This window comes from Chelmon rostratus, chromosome 1, assembly GCF_017976325.1.
Source record: "Chelmon rostratus isolate fCheRos1 chromosome 1, fCheRos1.pri, whole genome shotgun sequence".
NCBI classification, from domain to species: domain Eukaryota; kingdom Metazoa; phylum Chordata; class Actinopteri; order Chaetodontiformes; family Chaetodontidae; genus Chelmon; species Chelmon rostratus.
In genome coordinates, this window is record NC_055658.1 from 10,331,200 (window position 1) to 10,346,766 (window position 15,567).

The 15,567-nt window shown below is 42.6% G+C and overlaps 1 protein-coding gene across 1 annotated transcript; it reads left to right on the forward strand.

Moving 5' to 3' along the window:
• Positions 1–5,462: 5,462 nt before the first annotated feature.
• itgb6 (integrin, beta 6) lies at positions 5,463–15,294 on the forward strand. Its single transcript, XM_041957469.1, has 15 exons — positions 5,463–5,661; positions 6,003–6,082; positions 6,308–6,506; positions 6,601–6,847; positions 6,985–7,150; positions 7,250–7,411; positions 7,569–7,664; positions 7,941–8,030; positions 9,215–9,349; positions 10,571–10,988; positions 11,070–11,292; positions 11,783–11,877; positions 13,565–13,681; positions 13,766–13,932; positions 14,633–15,294. Exons 1-15 carry the CDS (start codon positions 5,607–5,609, stop codon positions 14,726–14,728), a joined length of 2,346 nt encoding a protein of 781 aa, XP_041813403.1. The 5' UTR covers positions 5,463–5,606; the 3' UTR covers positions 14,729–15,294.
• Positions 15,295–15,567: the final 273 nt, after the last annotated feature.

The window sequence follows — 15,567 nt, forward strand, 5'->3', positions numbered from 1 at the left end:
CACCAGTTTAAAAATTTAGAGACTTGAAAGTGGACTCCAGCAATTATGTACTGTACTGTGTTCCAGGTGGACTTAAAATCAATGCAGCAGAGGCCAAGATATCCTGAGTTTAAACCCCTAGTCTGGGTCCTGCTACAGAAGCATTGCATCCTACAATTTCCACAATGCAACTCATGATGTCTTGTTTTTTTAGATTCTTACTTCCTGCTAAAAGCTTACATGATAAGCTCCATTAAAACCTCCCCAAGCCTAAACAAAAAAAATGCCAATCAAATATCAATAGTAAATAAATAAATATGTGGCTCCGACACTCTCTGAGGTAGCAATAAATATCAATAAGCAAACTTTGAACAGCTGTACTGATAATGTGCAGTAGAGGGCGCCCTGAGCCATAGCTGTCAAGCATATTTATAACCAGAACTAATTTTCAAGCTTTTTCAAGCCTTTTGTGTGACTGTGTCTGATCTTATGTATGCAACTGATGAGTGACATGTGTGTGTTCATGCCCCGGCCCTCTCCTGCACTATTTCAGGCACACTGCCTTTGTATTTTCACTCCAGCACCGGATCTCCCTTCTTAAGCTCAGACTTAGCACAGCTGATCCCGGAGACATGAAGGCACCATCCCCTCATCTCTGTTACCAGTCAACGGGATCAAAACCACCGGGATGCAAGATTAGCCATCGCATCCACTGTCAGCCCCCCCCCAACACAACACATCACCCTTCAAACCCCCAAGTCTAGGAATATACATACACGTCCCATGCAGCCCCTGCACACACACACACACACACATGTCAATCAAGTACATATTGTAAAGGCATCAACCCTTTGAACATAAGATACATGCCAAGTAGATTCTCTCTCTTTCCTCTCATCCGCTCGCTGTCTCCCTCTTAATTCTCCACAGCTGAGGGGACACATGGCCCTGATCCCTCGAGGAAGCCCAAGGTCAGGCTCGGGGCACACACATTAAGAGGGGAGGCCTGCTTCAGTATCCAGTATCATTCATTTAGTGTGATACTCGTCAGCGGTTCAACACATGGGATGCTTCCTAAAGATGACGACTGTTGTTACCTGTTGCTCTCAATGCTATAATTTCCAAATGGTCTCAAAAGTTCATTCATTCTATGTCTCTGTGTAATACAACTAAAGTTTATTGTTACTAAAAGTGTTTTATGGTATGTTAAAATGGTCATAACTAAAAGCAAATGGCAGAATAGACAATATGCTTGTATTTCATATACACTTTACGGCTGCAAACAATGATTGCTGATTGATCTGCTGATTATTGTCCTGATTAATGGTTTGGTTTATAAGATAGTGTCTTCAGATGTCTTGTTTTGTACGACCAACAGTTCAAAACCCAAAGATATTCTGTTTACAATCACATGAGACAAATCCCCGTAAGTGAGACGTTTGCACGAGAAAATGTTTGACTAAAAATACTGAAATGATTAATAGATCATCTAAGTACATTTGCTCAGTTCTGCAATTAAGTACAAATGGTGCATAAACACCATCTTTTGAATCATTGTTATAATAAATTGCGTGGCGTGGACGAATGATCGGAAAAAACAAGCATGGTGAAGGTGTTACTTTGGGTATTTGTGACATCATTTGTCACTGTTTTTTGAATTTTTACAAACCAAACACCAATCAATCAATTAATGGAGAAAATAATCAAGAGATCAATCATTAGTTGCAGTCCCATGCAAAATTGTCAAAAATTAGCTCCACCTCAACCAGCTACAACAATAAAATGTTCCTTACATATGAATAAATCAAAAATAATAATCTAATGATATAGTATATAATAATGTCACAGTCATACACAGTAATCATAAGTAATTTTACATTTATTTCTTTTTTTTAGAGTAGAGAGTGTTAAAATAATGCTATTTTAGAGTATAGCTGTAGCCAAAGTAGTCTACAGTTAAATAAACCTCCCTGCTGCTCTTCCTGAGGACTCTGTTTTTTTTTAATTAAAGGATTGTTTGGATTGAGGTTTGAGTTTTTTGGGGGGGATGGTAGCATCAGTCTGTGAGTCATTCCACCACTTCCAGACTGAAATATCTTAACAACTACTGGACGGATAGCTGTGAAAGTCTTTACAGACGTTCGTGTTCCTCAGAGGATGAATCCCAGAGACTTTTCCCCCGGTGCCAGCATGAAGTTTATATTTCTGGTCGTCAGTGAAACAGCTCAACAACTATTTAATGGGCTGCCATGAAATTTACAACAGATATTCAAGGTCCTTTGGTTTATGACCGAATTCCTGCAAAACTAATGACATTCCCATCTGCACCATGTGTGCTTCGTGTTTAGTGTTAATTAGCAAATGTTTGCATGATAGCTCTCAAAACCACATGGTGAACATTATACCAACGTGCTAGCATTATCATCCTGAGCATGTTAGGATGCTGGTGCTAGCTTTTAGCTCCTGTAGCCTACAGCCTCACAGTGCCACTAGCATGGCTGTAGACTCTTAGCCTTGTTTTTATCTAAACCAGTACAGGTTTGAGCATGAAAAATGAGGCATGTTGTGCAAATTCTGAAACAAAAATTGTGATTTTGGGGCCATGTATCATCTATTCTCTTGTAGCGTTTCACTCACACATGCCTGTGTACACCTGCATTCCAACCATACCACTGTAAGAGTGAGACTGTATTACAGCACTGGCACTCCTTCTCTCGGCTTCCTCCTCCTCCTCACTGCAGGAAGTAATTGAACTTGAGCAAACATGTGCACGTACACACACACAGACACACATGCACAGACAGTCCAAACTAATCACAAAGATCATTACTTTGAGTCACAAGTGTTGTGCTGCAGTTCGCACCAGCTTTAGCCTCTAGAGTGCAACACTAGCACATCAGTCAGGTCGTCTCTTAATAAAGAAGTTGGCTCCTGCGGCAGTCTCACAGCCAGCAGTTGTTACTGTCACTCATTATCATCACAGCCTCCCCCTGCACCCATACACGCGCACGCACACACACACACACGCACACACACACGGGCAAGTCCGAGCCTGTGCAAACACCCACACATGACCCCAGTATGCATGCACACACACTCGCCCACTTTCAGACACACACACACACAAAAGCACACATGAGCCAAGGAGCATGGGCAGCAGGGTCACCCCAGCGCCATGCTTCATAAAGGGCGCCGTTACAATAGGTTTACTGTTACTCTGACTACTGCTGGGACACAATAAGCCTGAATGTGCCAGCCTGATGCGTCTCCATTCCTCTCCATTTTTCACTTGATGACAAGGAAGGCAGACTGGGAGAGGGGACAGCATGTTATCAGAGGACGCCCCTGAAGGTGAGTTGGCTCACTGCAGGGTTAATGTATACCTCCATTTCTATGCATAGTAAATTTGTCATGCTGAGAGAGAGATATGTGGGGGAATAATTTATGGATTGCTGAATTCTGATGAGAGTCACAGTCTTTAACAATCATGTCATGATATGCTTCAAACACTACTGTCAGATTCATTGAGAGAATTTCCCTCCTACTGAACTGAAAAGCAACAGCTTTAAAGTTTAGAGCACAGTCAGCTTGAAATGTGGGGAACAGTATGGTGCAACCGTGACACCTTATTACACCTTCAGCATCAAACCCGTTTGATCATATTCTCAGATGCGAAATCACTTTAAAAAAAAAAAAAAAAAGATGTTTCAAAAAATGGTGCTTGATTGCATCATGCTGAGATATTTCTTGAGGAATTTGGAAAATAGTGACGAGCAAGGAGAGATGAAGGCTGTGAAGGAGGAGAGGAGAGGAGAGGAAAGAGGAGAGGAGCAAATCACAGGTAGACTGGTAGACAGAAAATGAGAGGAATTAAGCCAAAGGAGGTATAAATGAAACAGCAATTTCACAGGCTGACACCTCAAGAAGGCTGCTGGGTAAGGTGGATCAGAATAACAGGGAGCAGATGAGGGGGGTGCCGTTGAAAGAAGAGAGGAGGAGAGGAAGAGAGGGGAGAGAGAGATTAGTATAGGAGGAGTGGAGGTGGGGTTTGGTTTGGGGTGACAGATGGGGCTCACCCAGATCCAGAGGGGTGTGGTGATGAATTGTGAGATTCCTTTGAGTTGGGACAAGCAGGGATATTTGCACTGCAGCTGTCAATGGTTCAACACCTACGCAGCTCCACCCACCTCCCCCTCGTATTACACACACACAGACATATTTCATATCTCGCAACTGGCCTACATGGTTGGTTTTGTCTTGAATCTGTCACTGAGTTTAAAAATTCTTGCAAGAGTAAAAACAATGATTCATGCCGTTAAAGATTAACTTATGTTCTGTTATCGTGTCTGGGTAATAGAGGTATACAGGCTGTATTTGCTCATGGTGTGGCCTGTCTGTATTTTATTATTCGTCTTCGGGCACAGTTCAATGACTAGACAAGTGTAGTTTACCTTCCTATTACATTGATGCAGTAGTGTACTGAGGGTATAAACAGTAGCTTAGTAATGTGAGTACCACAACAATCTTATCTATCTATCTATCTATCTATATGTGTATATATACATATACTGTACATACAGTAAAAGTACTGATACAGCAATGCAAAAACTACAGTACATGCAAATACAGAAGTATCAGTACTTAACTTATTACAAGTTAAAGTACTCATTCTGCAGAAAAATGTCAGATATATCGTTACATGATAAGATTGTTAATACTGCAGCATTTTACTGTAGTTTGCTCATTTAGTCCAGGGGTTGAGGGGATTAAAAAGGGTAAGAAATAAGAAGAATAAAGTTCTGCTCCATAAATCTGTATATATTTTTCTCAAATTTGTGCCTTTTTTGTGAAATATTACATCATTTTACCTCTTTGGGCCTCGATTTGTAATTTAAATGAAACCACTGGAGAAGTATAGAGGTGAAATAAGATCCTAATAGACATCTGAAACGTGACAAGAGGCCCTGACCTTCTTACAAGGCTTCATGCTTCAAAAAGGGAACCACTAATTTAATCTTTAACACTGCTTTATATTTTACACTGTAAACTATGTGTCTTTATGTTCAATCCTCAAATGTAGTGGAGTGGGCTAGAAGAATGAAGTGGTGTAAAATGGAAATACTCAAGTAAGTACCCTCAAAGTTAGACCACCACTGCACTGGTACTACACCTGATTACTACAGACAGTAGGCATATCACTCATTTTATTTCATTTTTGTTCTACCATTTCCATGTTGCTGCTTTTTTTTTTAATCAGCTCTGGACGTGACTAAAGGTTGTGGGAACAAACCTGATTCATAATGACACAATTAAGGTTGGGAAAGCGATGAGTTCCGCCCGTCAGCCCCTCAGCACACGGCTTTGATTTCTCCTCGCGCCCGCCTCGCTTTCTCACCTGGACGGAAGTGAACATAAAAGGCAGCGCAGGTATAGGCAGCCTCTGACCTCCTCCTCCTCCTCTTCCTCCTCCTCTATCCAGGTAATGCGGCACGGGAGCGCTCCCCTCTGTAGTCCGCTCTCGGTTGAGGACAGGAGGCATGACGCTGGATATGTTTCACTCCTGTGAATATGAGACAACTTGAAATCTTCTTCTTGTGTTTCGTCGTGAGCAGTAACCCCACGAACTAATGGGGCTGATTCTGCTGAGCCTGATTCTTCGGTACTGGATCAACACCGTGGAGGGTGAGCGGGGCTGCTGTGCGGCTGTAAAAATCAAGGGCAACACGTTTATGATGTGCAAACAAAGAGTAACAGTAACTCAAGAGCATACCTCTAAAGCTGTGGTTAATATGTGTGTGAAATTGTGAATTGTGAAAAGCCTAGTTATTATTTTTAACTGCACTTTATTGTAATAGCTATGGTTATACATGTTAATAAATGTATTACATCTTATTGTTATTATTATTTTAATTACTATTTTGTCAGCACCATGAACTCAACACACTATTAAAAATGTACATCTCCTCCCTGGAGAGATCTTCAGGTGGATGTTGACATGCTGACTGTGTTCATGTGCACTGCAGGATCATGTTCAGCTGGCAGCGCCGTGACTTGTGACGACTGTCTGCGGCTCAGTTCTCACTGTGCCTGGTGCACGCAGGAGGTAAGCAGCCGGGGTTTGCGTGTGTGAAAGCACTACATGTATGCAGATGAATGCATTCAATAAATGTGGGATTTTTGGCCACAGTTTAGCAAAATGGCATTGCTTGTTTGGATGTTTAGGACCCCATTGGTGATGATAGTAATAATAATTTATGGGATGCTATCAAACAATCTCCTTCTTCCCTTCTTCAAACAGCACGCGTGATTTTTTTCCTTCATCTCTCAGAATTTTACAGACTGGTTTTCAGTCAGCGAAAGATGTGACACACTGGAGATCTTATTAGAAAAGGGATGTGCCAGGGGCCAGCTGGAGTTCCCTGTCTCCAAAGGTCAAGTCCTGCAGGATCACCCACTCGGGAAGAAGACTGGCAATGTCAACAGCACTCAGATCTCCCCGCAGAAAATGGCACTCAAGTTGCGACCTGGTACACAACCTGCCACATTTTGTTGCAATGATTTGCCTCCAGAAGTTTTCTTGCTCTCAGATGGAAATAAGGCGTTGACTTTGTTTTTGCACAGGCAGTCAGGTGACATTCCAGGTCAAGATCCAACACACAGAGGACTATCCTGTGGACATCTACTACCTCATGGACCTGTCAGCATCCATGTTCGACGACCTGAAGATGATCAAAGACCTGGGCTCCACTCTGTCCAGGGAGATGGCCAACCTCACCAGTAAATTTCGAATGGGCTTTGGCTCTTTTGTGGAGAAGCCCGTCCTGCCCTTCATCAAGATCACAGAAGAAGAGCTGGTCAACCCCTGCAGGTAAACAATAAATATGAAAACAAGACCACAGACCTCAACAGCATCCTCTTTTCTGATGTACGTGTGAGGCTGCAGATTTCAGTCATATCACATCTCAGAGAATCTTATTTTTCTACCCCTTGTCCTCTGTGTTGCAGCGGCATAGGCTTAACCTGCCTGCCGACTTTTGGATATAAACACGTCTTGTCTCTGACGAGCAGCACTGACAAATTCAACGAGATAATCGCCATGCAGCGTGTGTCTGCCAACGTCGATGTGCCAGAGTGTGGCTTTGACGCCGTCATGCAGGCAGCAGTCTGCGGGGTAAGGTTTTGTTTTTAAACATTTCTGAAAGGTACGAATGTAGATGTTCTGAGCCTCGTCAGCTTCGTTATTTGATTGGTCAGTTTGGTCTCCTGATAGGAAAAGATAGGCTGGAGGAATGACTCGATGCGTTTGCTGGTGTTTGTCAGCGATGCTGACTCACACTTTGGGATGGACAGTAAGATGGCCGGCATCGTGATTCCCAACGACGGGCAGTGTCACCTGGATGTCAACAACGAGTACTCCATGTCCACAGTGCAGGTACGTCCTTTTTCATGTTTGGATTTTATTGCTGTTTTCCTCATGTAAACTCATTCTGTGACCTCACTTTCATGACTTTCATTCTAAAGTCAGCCGTGATGACTCATGGCTGCCTTGCAGCCTGTTCACTCCTGACATTTCACCATTTCCTTTCCAGGAGTATCCAACTCTTGGTCAGCTGATTGATAAGTTGGTGGAGAACAATATCTTACTGATATTTGCCGTGACAGAAAATCAGAAACCCAACTATAAGGTAACGGCTTCTTTCCATAAATGTATTAATTTCTTGTCAGTAGAAGCGGTCCAAACTAGAGAACTGAAGACTGGAAGTGTTTGTGTGAGAACGGTGTTTACTGAGGTTTGCATGTTTATTCATGAAGCTGCATTCTCATTGAACCTGTTCGAACTAGCCTTCTCCTCTTCCCCGCTCTTTTGCGTGCTTTTGTTTGTGCTTTTGGGACTGTGAGCCAAGTCTGCCTGCATTCGTAACAGTGATTTTGCCGTCGATCTGGTTTCCTTTTCCTCGCAGAACTATGCAAACCTCATACCTGGCGCCACAGTTGGAGTCCTGGCGACAGATTCGCGGAACATCCTGGAACTGATTGTAACGGCGTACAAAGTAAATAAACAGTCTTGGTGATCTGGGTGTGCGGGTAGGCTCTGTGTGTGCAGGCACTGGTAACAAGAAACAAGACAGAGAACACCTGCCACTGCAAAAGCAGTACAACTGTGTCAGAGTTGATTTCATCACGTTGCTCGACACCAAAATGTTTCACGCTTGAGTTTAAAACAAAAGACGTATGAAATTAGCCGTATTACTGAATGAATCCTATGAAATTTCCTTTTTTACATCACAACCAACAGACGGTATCTCTGCCTTCTCGGCTTTTCCTCTTTCATTCTTTCCTCTATTACGTTTTTCCTCTACCACCCGGTGCTTTGCATCAGCGTGTTTGACAGCAAGTCTCTGCTTGTCTCCGTTGTTTGATGTCCTCGCCCCTCTGACTCTGACTTGCTCTTTCTTCCCCACTCTCTCTCAGTCTTCCTCTGTCTGTCTACCTCATCGCAGCCCTTCTGTAAATCCCCCCTGGCGGCGTTGAGTGGTGGCGAGTCCTCTAATTACTGATTGTAGATAGTTGTGGTTCTTAAGGAGAATAAAAAAACAAACTGAGGAGTATTTATTGACAGAAGACAGATGATTAGTGTTTATACTCACCTGCAATTTTGGATCAATGTTTGTTGCTTAATCAGATATTTTAGCCATCCCACTTTAAATGCCCTGCAACATATTTACTGAATAACAGTGAAGTCTTTTGAATCTGTTTTGCCTACTTTACTGTAATCCATCCTCAAATTGGGTGTATACCATAAAACATCCCCCACTTTTCTCCTCCTTAGCAACACTGAAGACACAGTACAATTACAGGCCTACAGGAAACACACAATTAACCCTCTGTTAGCACCCAGACAGTCCGTCACAGAGTTCATTAGTCAGTCAAACACAGCCTTTCCTCCAGCTGAGGTTAACTGTCACTCTTTCCTCAGGTGCTTTTGTGCAGCCCAGCACACCTGGGATGATGACTCACCCAGAAAGAGAGAACTAGATTGGAGGTTTCAAACAGTCTGAGCACGCTATAGGTCAGCATGGGGTGAAAGTGTAATTCCACTTAAAGCCCTGGAAATCCCACGTCACGATAATAGATGACTGTATATTTATTTGATAGTATTTTGTAAAAGGAAAACCAGGTTTGTGCTGTTGCATTTCCATAAAAAGTGCTGATAAATATATGTGCTGTTTTTCAGGAACTGCGTTCAGAGGTAGAGCTGGAGGTCCTTGGAGACACAGAAGAGCTCCAAATGTCCTTTACAGCCATTTGTCCAAACGGGACTGTGCTCACTGATCTAAAACGCTGCTCCAACATCAAACCTGGAGAGACGGTCAGTTGTTCAGCTCTGCTGCTGTTTCTTTATATTTGTATAGCACCTTTCATACAGGCTGCTACGCAGGCACCTGACAAACTAATAAGAGTCTTAAGACAGTAGAAAGATATAAACAGCAAAATAATTGGACACACCACAGGGAATTAACAAAATAAGAATAAAAGATGAAAATCTCATGGGAATCTTGTAGGCTGAAAGGGGAGATTTTAAGGTGATGTTTAAAGATATCAGCACTTCCTGCTCCTCTGTGACAAGCTGCTGCTCCAAAGGTTTTTGCCCTTCACTCAAGATGAACTGAAAGTTTCATGTCAGAGGAAATCATAGTTCATACATCAGAGGCATTTCAGAAAAGACTGGTGCAAGAGCATCAGCTGACTTGTGGACAAGTAAAACAATCTTTAAATAAACGCGAAACCTTAAAGTCAACTGATGAAAAGGCTTTGAAATGACGTGGAATGTGTCATCTCTTCCTGCTCGACTACTGAATCTGATCTGCCTGCTCTCTGTTTTATCTAGAGCTACAATGATTAGTCAGAAAATTAACCAGCAACTATTTTGATAATCAACTAATTTTTCTTTGTATGTAAAAAATATCAAATATTCTCTCATTCCATCTCCTCAAATGTGATGGTTTGCTGCTTATCTTTACATGTCAGTGAACTGAATGTCTCTGGGTTTTCGACTGTCGGTTGAATAGAAGAAGTGGTTTGATGACATCACCTCGGGTTGCGGGAAACTATGACGCACATTTTTCTATTTTATGATATGGACAAAACAATTAATTGATAAATAAAGAAAACAGCCAACGGAATAATCAATATGACAATAATAAGTAGCTGCAGTGCTAATTTTTTTCTTTGGTTTGGATTTTGGTCATTTAAAATGATTGATTAAAGTTTCACCTTCTAAATAATTCCTGAAGCAGCAGGACACTTACCTTTTAAGCAAATGTTACTCAAAGAGGAATAAATGCTACATTTGTTGGGAACTATTTTCAGAGGTGGATTAATACACATTTGATGCTCTCGTGTTTACGGCAGCAGGATGGTTTATGTAGGACTGATTAAAAGTAAACTACATGTTGCTCATAACAAAGAAACACGTCACCCAGAGCAAAAGTGTGGCTCGCTGCTGTGTTTTTAATTGATTTTGGAAAACAATGGCACAGAGGAAAAATCAGTTTTGGTATGTTTATGGGATGTCTTCTTGGCTCCTCAGGTAGTGTTCAACGTGTCCGTGGCGCTCCCAGGGTGCCTGTCAGGAGTTCGGCACTTCTCCCTCAAACCGGTGGGCTTGCAGGACAGTCTAGAGGTGGAACTGGAGTCTCTTTGCTCGTGTGACTGCCGGCAACCTCCTGAAGCAAACAGCAGCCAGTGCACCGAGGGCCAAGGGGCTTTCCAGTGCGGCGTGTGCGTGTGCCAGCCGGGGTTCCTGGGAGCACAGTGCGAGTGTAATGAGGAAAGCGCTTTGTTGGGTAACTGCCTCGCAAACAACAAGTCCGAGATATGCAGCGGTCAGGGGCAGTGCTACTGTGGGCAGTGTGTGTGTCATGCGTCCAGTTTTGGACTCATCTATGGACCTTACTGCGAGTGTGACAATTACTCCTGTGTTCGCTTCCGTGGGGAGCTCTGCGGAGGTGAGTGACTGCACATGAATGTCATCAATATTCATGTGTTTTTGCGTTTAGCCCGCTGCCTCAGTGGCTTTGTGTTCGTAGGCCACGGAGTGTGTGACTGCGGGGAGTGTCACTGTGAAAGCGGCTGGACGGGGGAGTACTGTAACTGCAGCACCAGCACCGAGGCGTGCGTGTCAGAGGATGGCGCTGTCTGCAGCGGCCGGGGGAGATGTGAGTGTGGCCACTGTGTGTGCTCTGTACCTGGAGCATCTGGGGACAAGTGTGAGAAGTGTGCTACATGTGGAAACGCCTGTAGCTCTGCAAGGTGAGACCACATTCATGCCATCTGCCCTTGAATAAGGATGTAATGTAGAGGGTTTTGTCGGCTTTACCCCCTGTAATTGTTGTTTCTTTACCTGAAAGATATAAGATGTTGTCTCCTTACGCCACATGATCTGCCTGTTCTTTTGAGTACAGCCATATCAGGTTCTGGTCCCCTTGTTCACATGTGTCTACACCTTCCATGTGACATCAAAAGACAACTAATGTCCCCAACACAGCACTCAGAGATTTCCTTTCTCCATTGTAAAGCAGCTGTCAGGAGTAGTGCTATTTGATACCACTGTTATAGGGGAGACGGGTGATAGAGAGTGAGTGAAGCCTTGGGAAAACCGTGATAAGTGACCAACACTGTGATTTCTTTGTACTCACTGTGTCAGTGATGGAAGCCTCATTAAACTTTAGCTTCCCAAGAGGTGCTGTATCGTCTGCGAGGAAAACCTGAGCTTTTGTTTTTCCACTTGTTTTAACACCAGGACCTGTGTAGAGTGCCATCTGGAAGATAAGGACGATGCTGAGCTGTGTGATCAAAAGTGCAGCGTCCCTAAAATTTCCATCAACACAACAGCAGGTAAAGAGCTCTGCAGTCAACAAGTTCTAGCACTGCTTTAAATAACATGATGCACTTCCTTAGAAATTATTGCATTTACTGCAGTTTCTACTTCTTTCCTGCTCCAATATTATTGCTTATGTCCAGTGTAGAGCAGGATATAATGATTGAAATCACAATCATGGATATTTCCTTGCATGGAGGTATTTCACAATGTCTTAATGCATTGCAAAATCAGACGTTAAAATGTTGAATAATCATGCATGTGTGCCTTACAAGACAGCAAAGGCTTTGTAACAAAAAATTAAATCACCCGTTTTGTCAGTTCAGAGCTTGAGCCAAATCATGAATTTGGAAAACAGAAATGTGTGCAACAATTACATAATAAGATCAAACCATCATGATATGATTTTGTTGAAATTTGATTAACAGCACATGCAATTAATGTGATCTATTTTCCAAAGCATGCCATATGCTTTTAGATTGATTTTATGCCCTGCAGCGCATTACAGTTCATATCAGCACAGTGTGAAAATCAACCGGCTGACACTTGAAACTTGCTTCAGATCGCCCATGTATCACAGGGAATATTTTGTTCCCTTCATGTAACGTCTAATACAGTTTTGGGTGGGTCCGTTTTGAAAGTTCTGGTGGGAATCTTTAAAATTTGAAACTTGAGAAATGCTGTCCATGTTTGCTTATTTCTTGTTATCCAGGTTGTTTTCTGTCTTGTTTTTTGATAACATACAGTAGCTAAGGAGTGTGTGGCTTTCTGGCAGCCAAACCTGGATGTCAGGGATTCTTGGGAAAGATTAACAAGGAAAGAATTTTAAAAACAGTCCTTGACATGATACAACATTGGCAGCAGAGGAGGTCACTAAATCTTCTCTCGGAGGGAACATTGAGCAGGATTTGTGGCAGGTTTCAAGTCTGTGCAAGCTGATACTCATATCGCATAGGCATGAAGTGAAATCAGTGGATACCTTCAAGGAAATTACTTATGATATGATTTTAGAAATGGTCAGCATGAAGGTTTTCAACAAAATAAGCGCTATGTGAGGATGGGGAACCTCTATCCCTGCAGAATTAAAGAGGAGGATGTGCGCAGACATTAATTGTAAATGTACCATAACTCTGTATTCACCCTCCTCTCAGTGTGACCTCTGCTGTAAATGCTTGCTGTTGCTGAAGTTTGTCCTCTCAGCTCAGTGTTTTTGATAGTAATATCAACATATGGCCATGCTAAGTTTCCCCATGGGTCAGAGATCTGGAGGAATGCTGACCTGCATCGACTCGGGTGTCTCTCTGAACAACACCATGCATGTCCATTCAGGCAGCGCTGGACAATGGGGAACATATTATTTACCTTGTCGTACAGGCAGTGCTATTGTAGCGCATGTGAACAGCCAGCGGACCTAGTCTTCCTTTATAGAAGACATTATTTTAAACCCGCTATACTTGTGCAAGCTGAGAGGTATATCTGATGATCGCAGAGGATTTTCAGGCTTCAGATGTGAAATACAATGGCGTGGTCCGCACACACACATGCACACACACCAGATTGTAGCCTTTGATATGGAAATCACACTGACAGCACAACAGAGGCGAGTATATCCTTTTACATTCTCTGCACAAAGTGGAAAGGGGAGATGATACGCGATGGAATCATGCCTTCCTTATGGATATGCATGTTCTCATTTCCTCTCAGATTATGACAAGGGCCCATCTTTGCAGTGCACGCTGATGACAGAGAACGAGTGCTGGATCTCGTTTAATGTGGCCGGAGAAGAGACGGGGATCACTGCCTTCAATCTCCAGATTTACGGTAAGTTTTACAACAACGCACAAAACAGATGAAAGATGAAGGAGTTCTGGTGTGAGGCTCATCTCCTCGTCTGCCCTGACCCAGGTTGCCCGGAGCCTCCCAACATCCCCATGATCATTCTGGGGGTCTCCCTCTCCATCGTGTGTATCGGCCTGATCCTGCTGGGCGTGTGGAAAGTGCTGGTGTCGGTCCACGACCGTAAAGAGGTGGCCAAGTTTGAGGCTGAGAGATCGAAGGCAAAATGGCAGTCGGTAAGAGCTCGGAGTCGTTGCACAGATAAGGCTGGCAATATATGTTCTTTTTATTGTCAAGAAATCCCATGAAAACAACAAAAACAGCGATGAATTGATCCCACTGACAAGTTTTGTCTGTCTGATAAGCCAACAACTGATACAGCTTGCTCTGCTGTGGAAAAAACTCAGTTAATGAAAAACATTGGAAAAGTAATAATAACAATAGACTGAAGAGAGGAAAAACAGAGGAGGAAATAATTAGTTGTTTAACAGCTTTGGCTCACATCGATTTGTGGGATAATCCTGCTCTAAACTTTGGAAATACAGTTCCCAGAATGCTTCAGGAGACGTCATCAGGAAGTATAATGTCATCATGGAGTTAGTTAGTTGTGGGTTGCAACTTGCCTGTTTGTTCAGCAAATTGGCATTTAATGTAAGCCGAATTGAATGTTAGCAGATCCTGTTCGCTCTGTATCCATTTATGTACTCTATAACTCTCACTGGGTCACTTTGATCCTGAAGAAAACTAAAAAACTTCTTGGTTCTGGTAGATAACACACTGCTGGTTTTGTTCATTTCGTGGTCATTGTTGATAATAACAAAAATATGGAACATAGCCATGATGGGATATTGACAATATTTTAAAGATCTATTGTTCCACCTTGTCAATTCAAAGTGATTGTGACGGCTTCATGTGTTTTTCTTTGTCTCTCCTCAGGGGACCAACCCTCTGTTCAGAAGCTCAACGTCTACGTTCAAAAATGTAACTTATAAGAAAGAAAGAGAAAAGATCATGCCACACAATCACTACTGATGCTAAACTGGAGGAAAAGCGAAGCAACATCTGAATGCACTTAAACGTGTGTGTGTGCCTGTGTGTGTGTGTGTGTGTGTGTGTTTGTGCGTGCGTGCGTGAAGCAAAGAGCAAGAGACGGAGAGAGAAAATTTTGTACTGGAAATTCTTTTGTATGAATCTCTGTGTTGATTCGGAGATGTTGTGTAACAGTGGACGACACTGTGAACAGACAAACGCTAAATGATGAATCTGACACTGTAAAAAGTGCACTGCCGATGGACTGTTCAGTGCTGCACGTTCCTGTTGTATGATCCTACAAACTTTTTTTGTCTACTGTAGTCTACTGTACTGTACGTTTTTGTCTACTGTAACATGCAGCTTGGAAAGCAGGAGTCTACACTACACTACTAAGTGGTCTACTACTGAAAAAAATGTGTTATTTTAATGAATGTAAATATGCAGGTGGATGATTATGATGGGTTTTTTTAAACTGTGTTTGTCGTTTTATTGTAAAGCAAGGCTGAGCCTTTGATGTTGATGATGAGTTTTTAGTGGCATGGAGCAAAAATAAAGTTGAATTTCGAGATATTGTGCAATTGTTCTTAAAGCATTTAAGTTTAGTTGTGTGTTACAACATTGTTTTCAGTTCCCCTGACAGATATTGATTAGATTGATTGGATTTGGTGCTAAGAAACCCAATTTAAAGTCCATTTGTTTACAGTGAGACAGCGATTTCGGTCAAAAAAAGCCATCCCTATATTCTTTCCAGGGCAATGATGGAAAAGCAAAGTGCATTGCCAATTTCAGGGTCTAGTATTGTAATTGTGGGGTGTTTCCATTTTCCTCTACTCCACTCA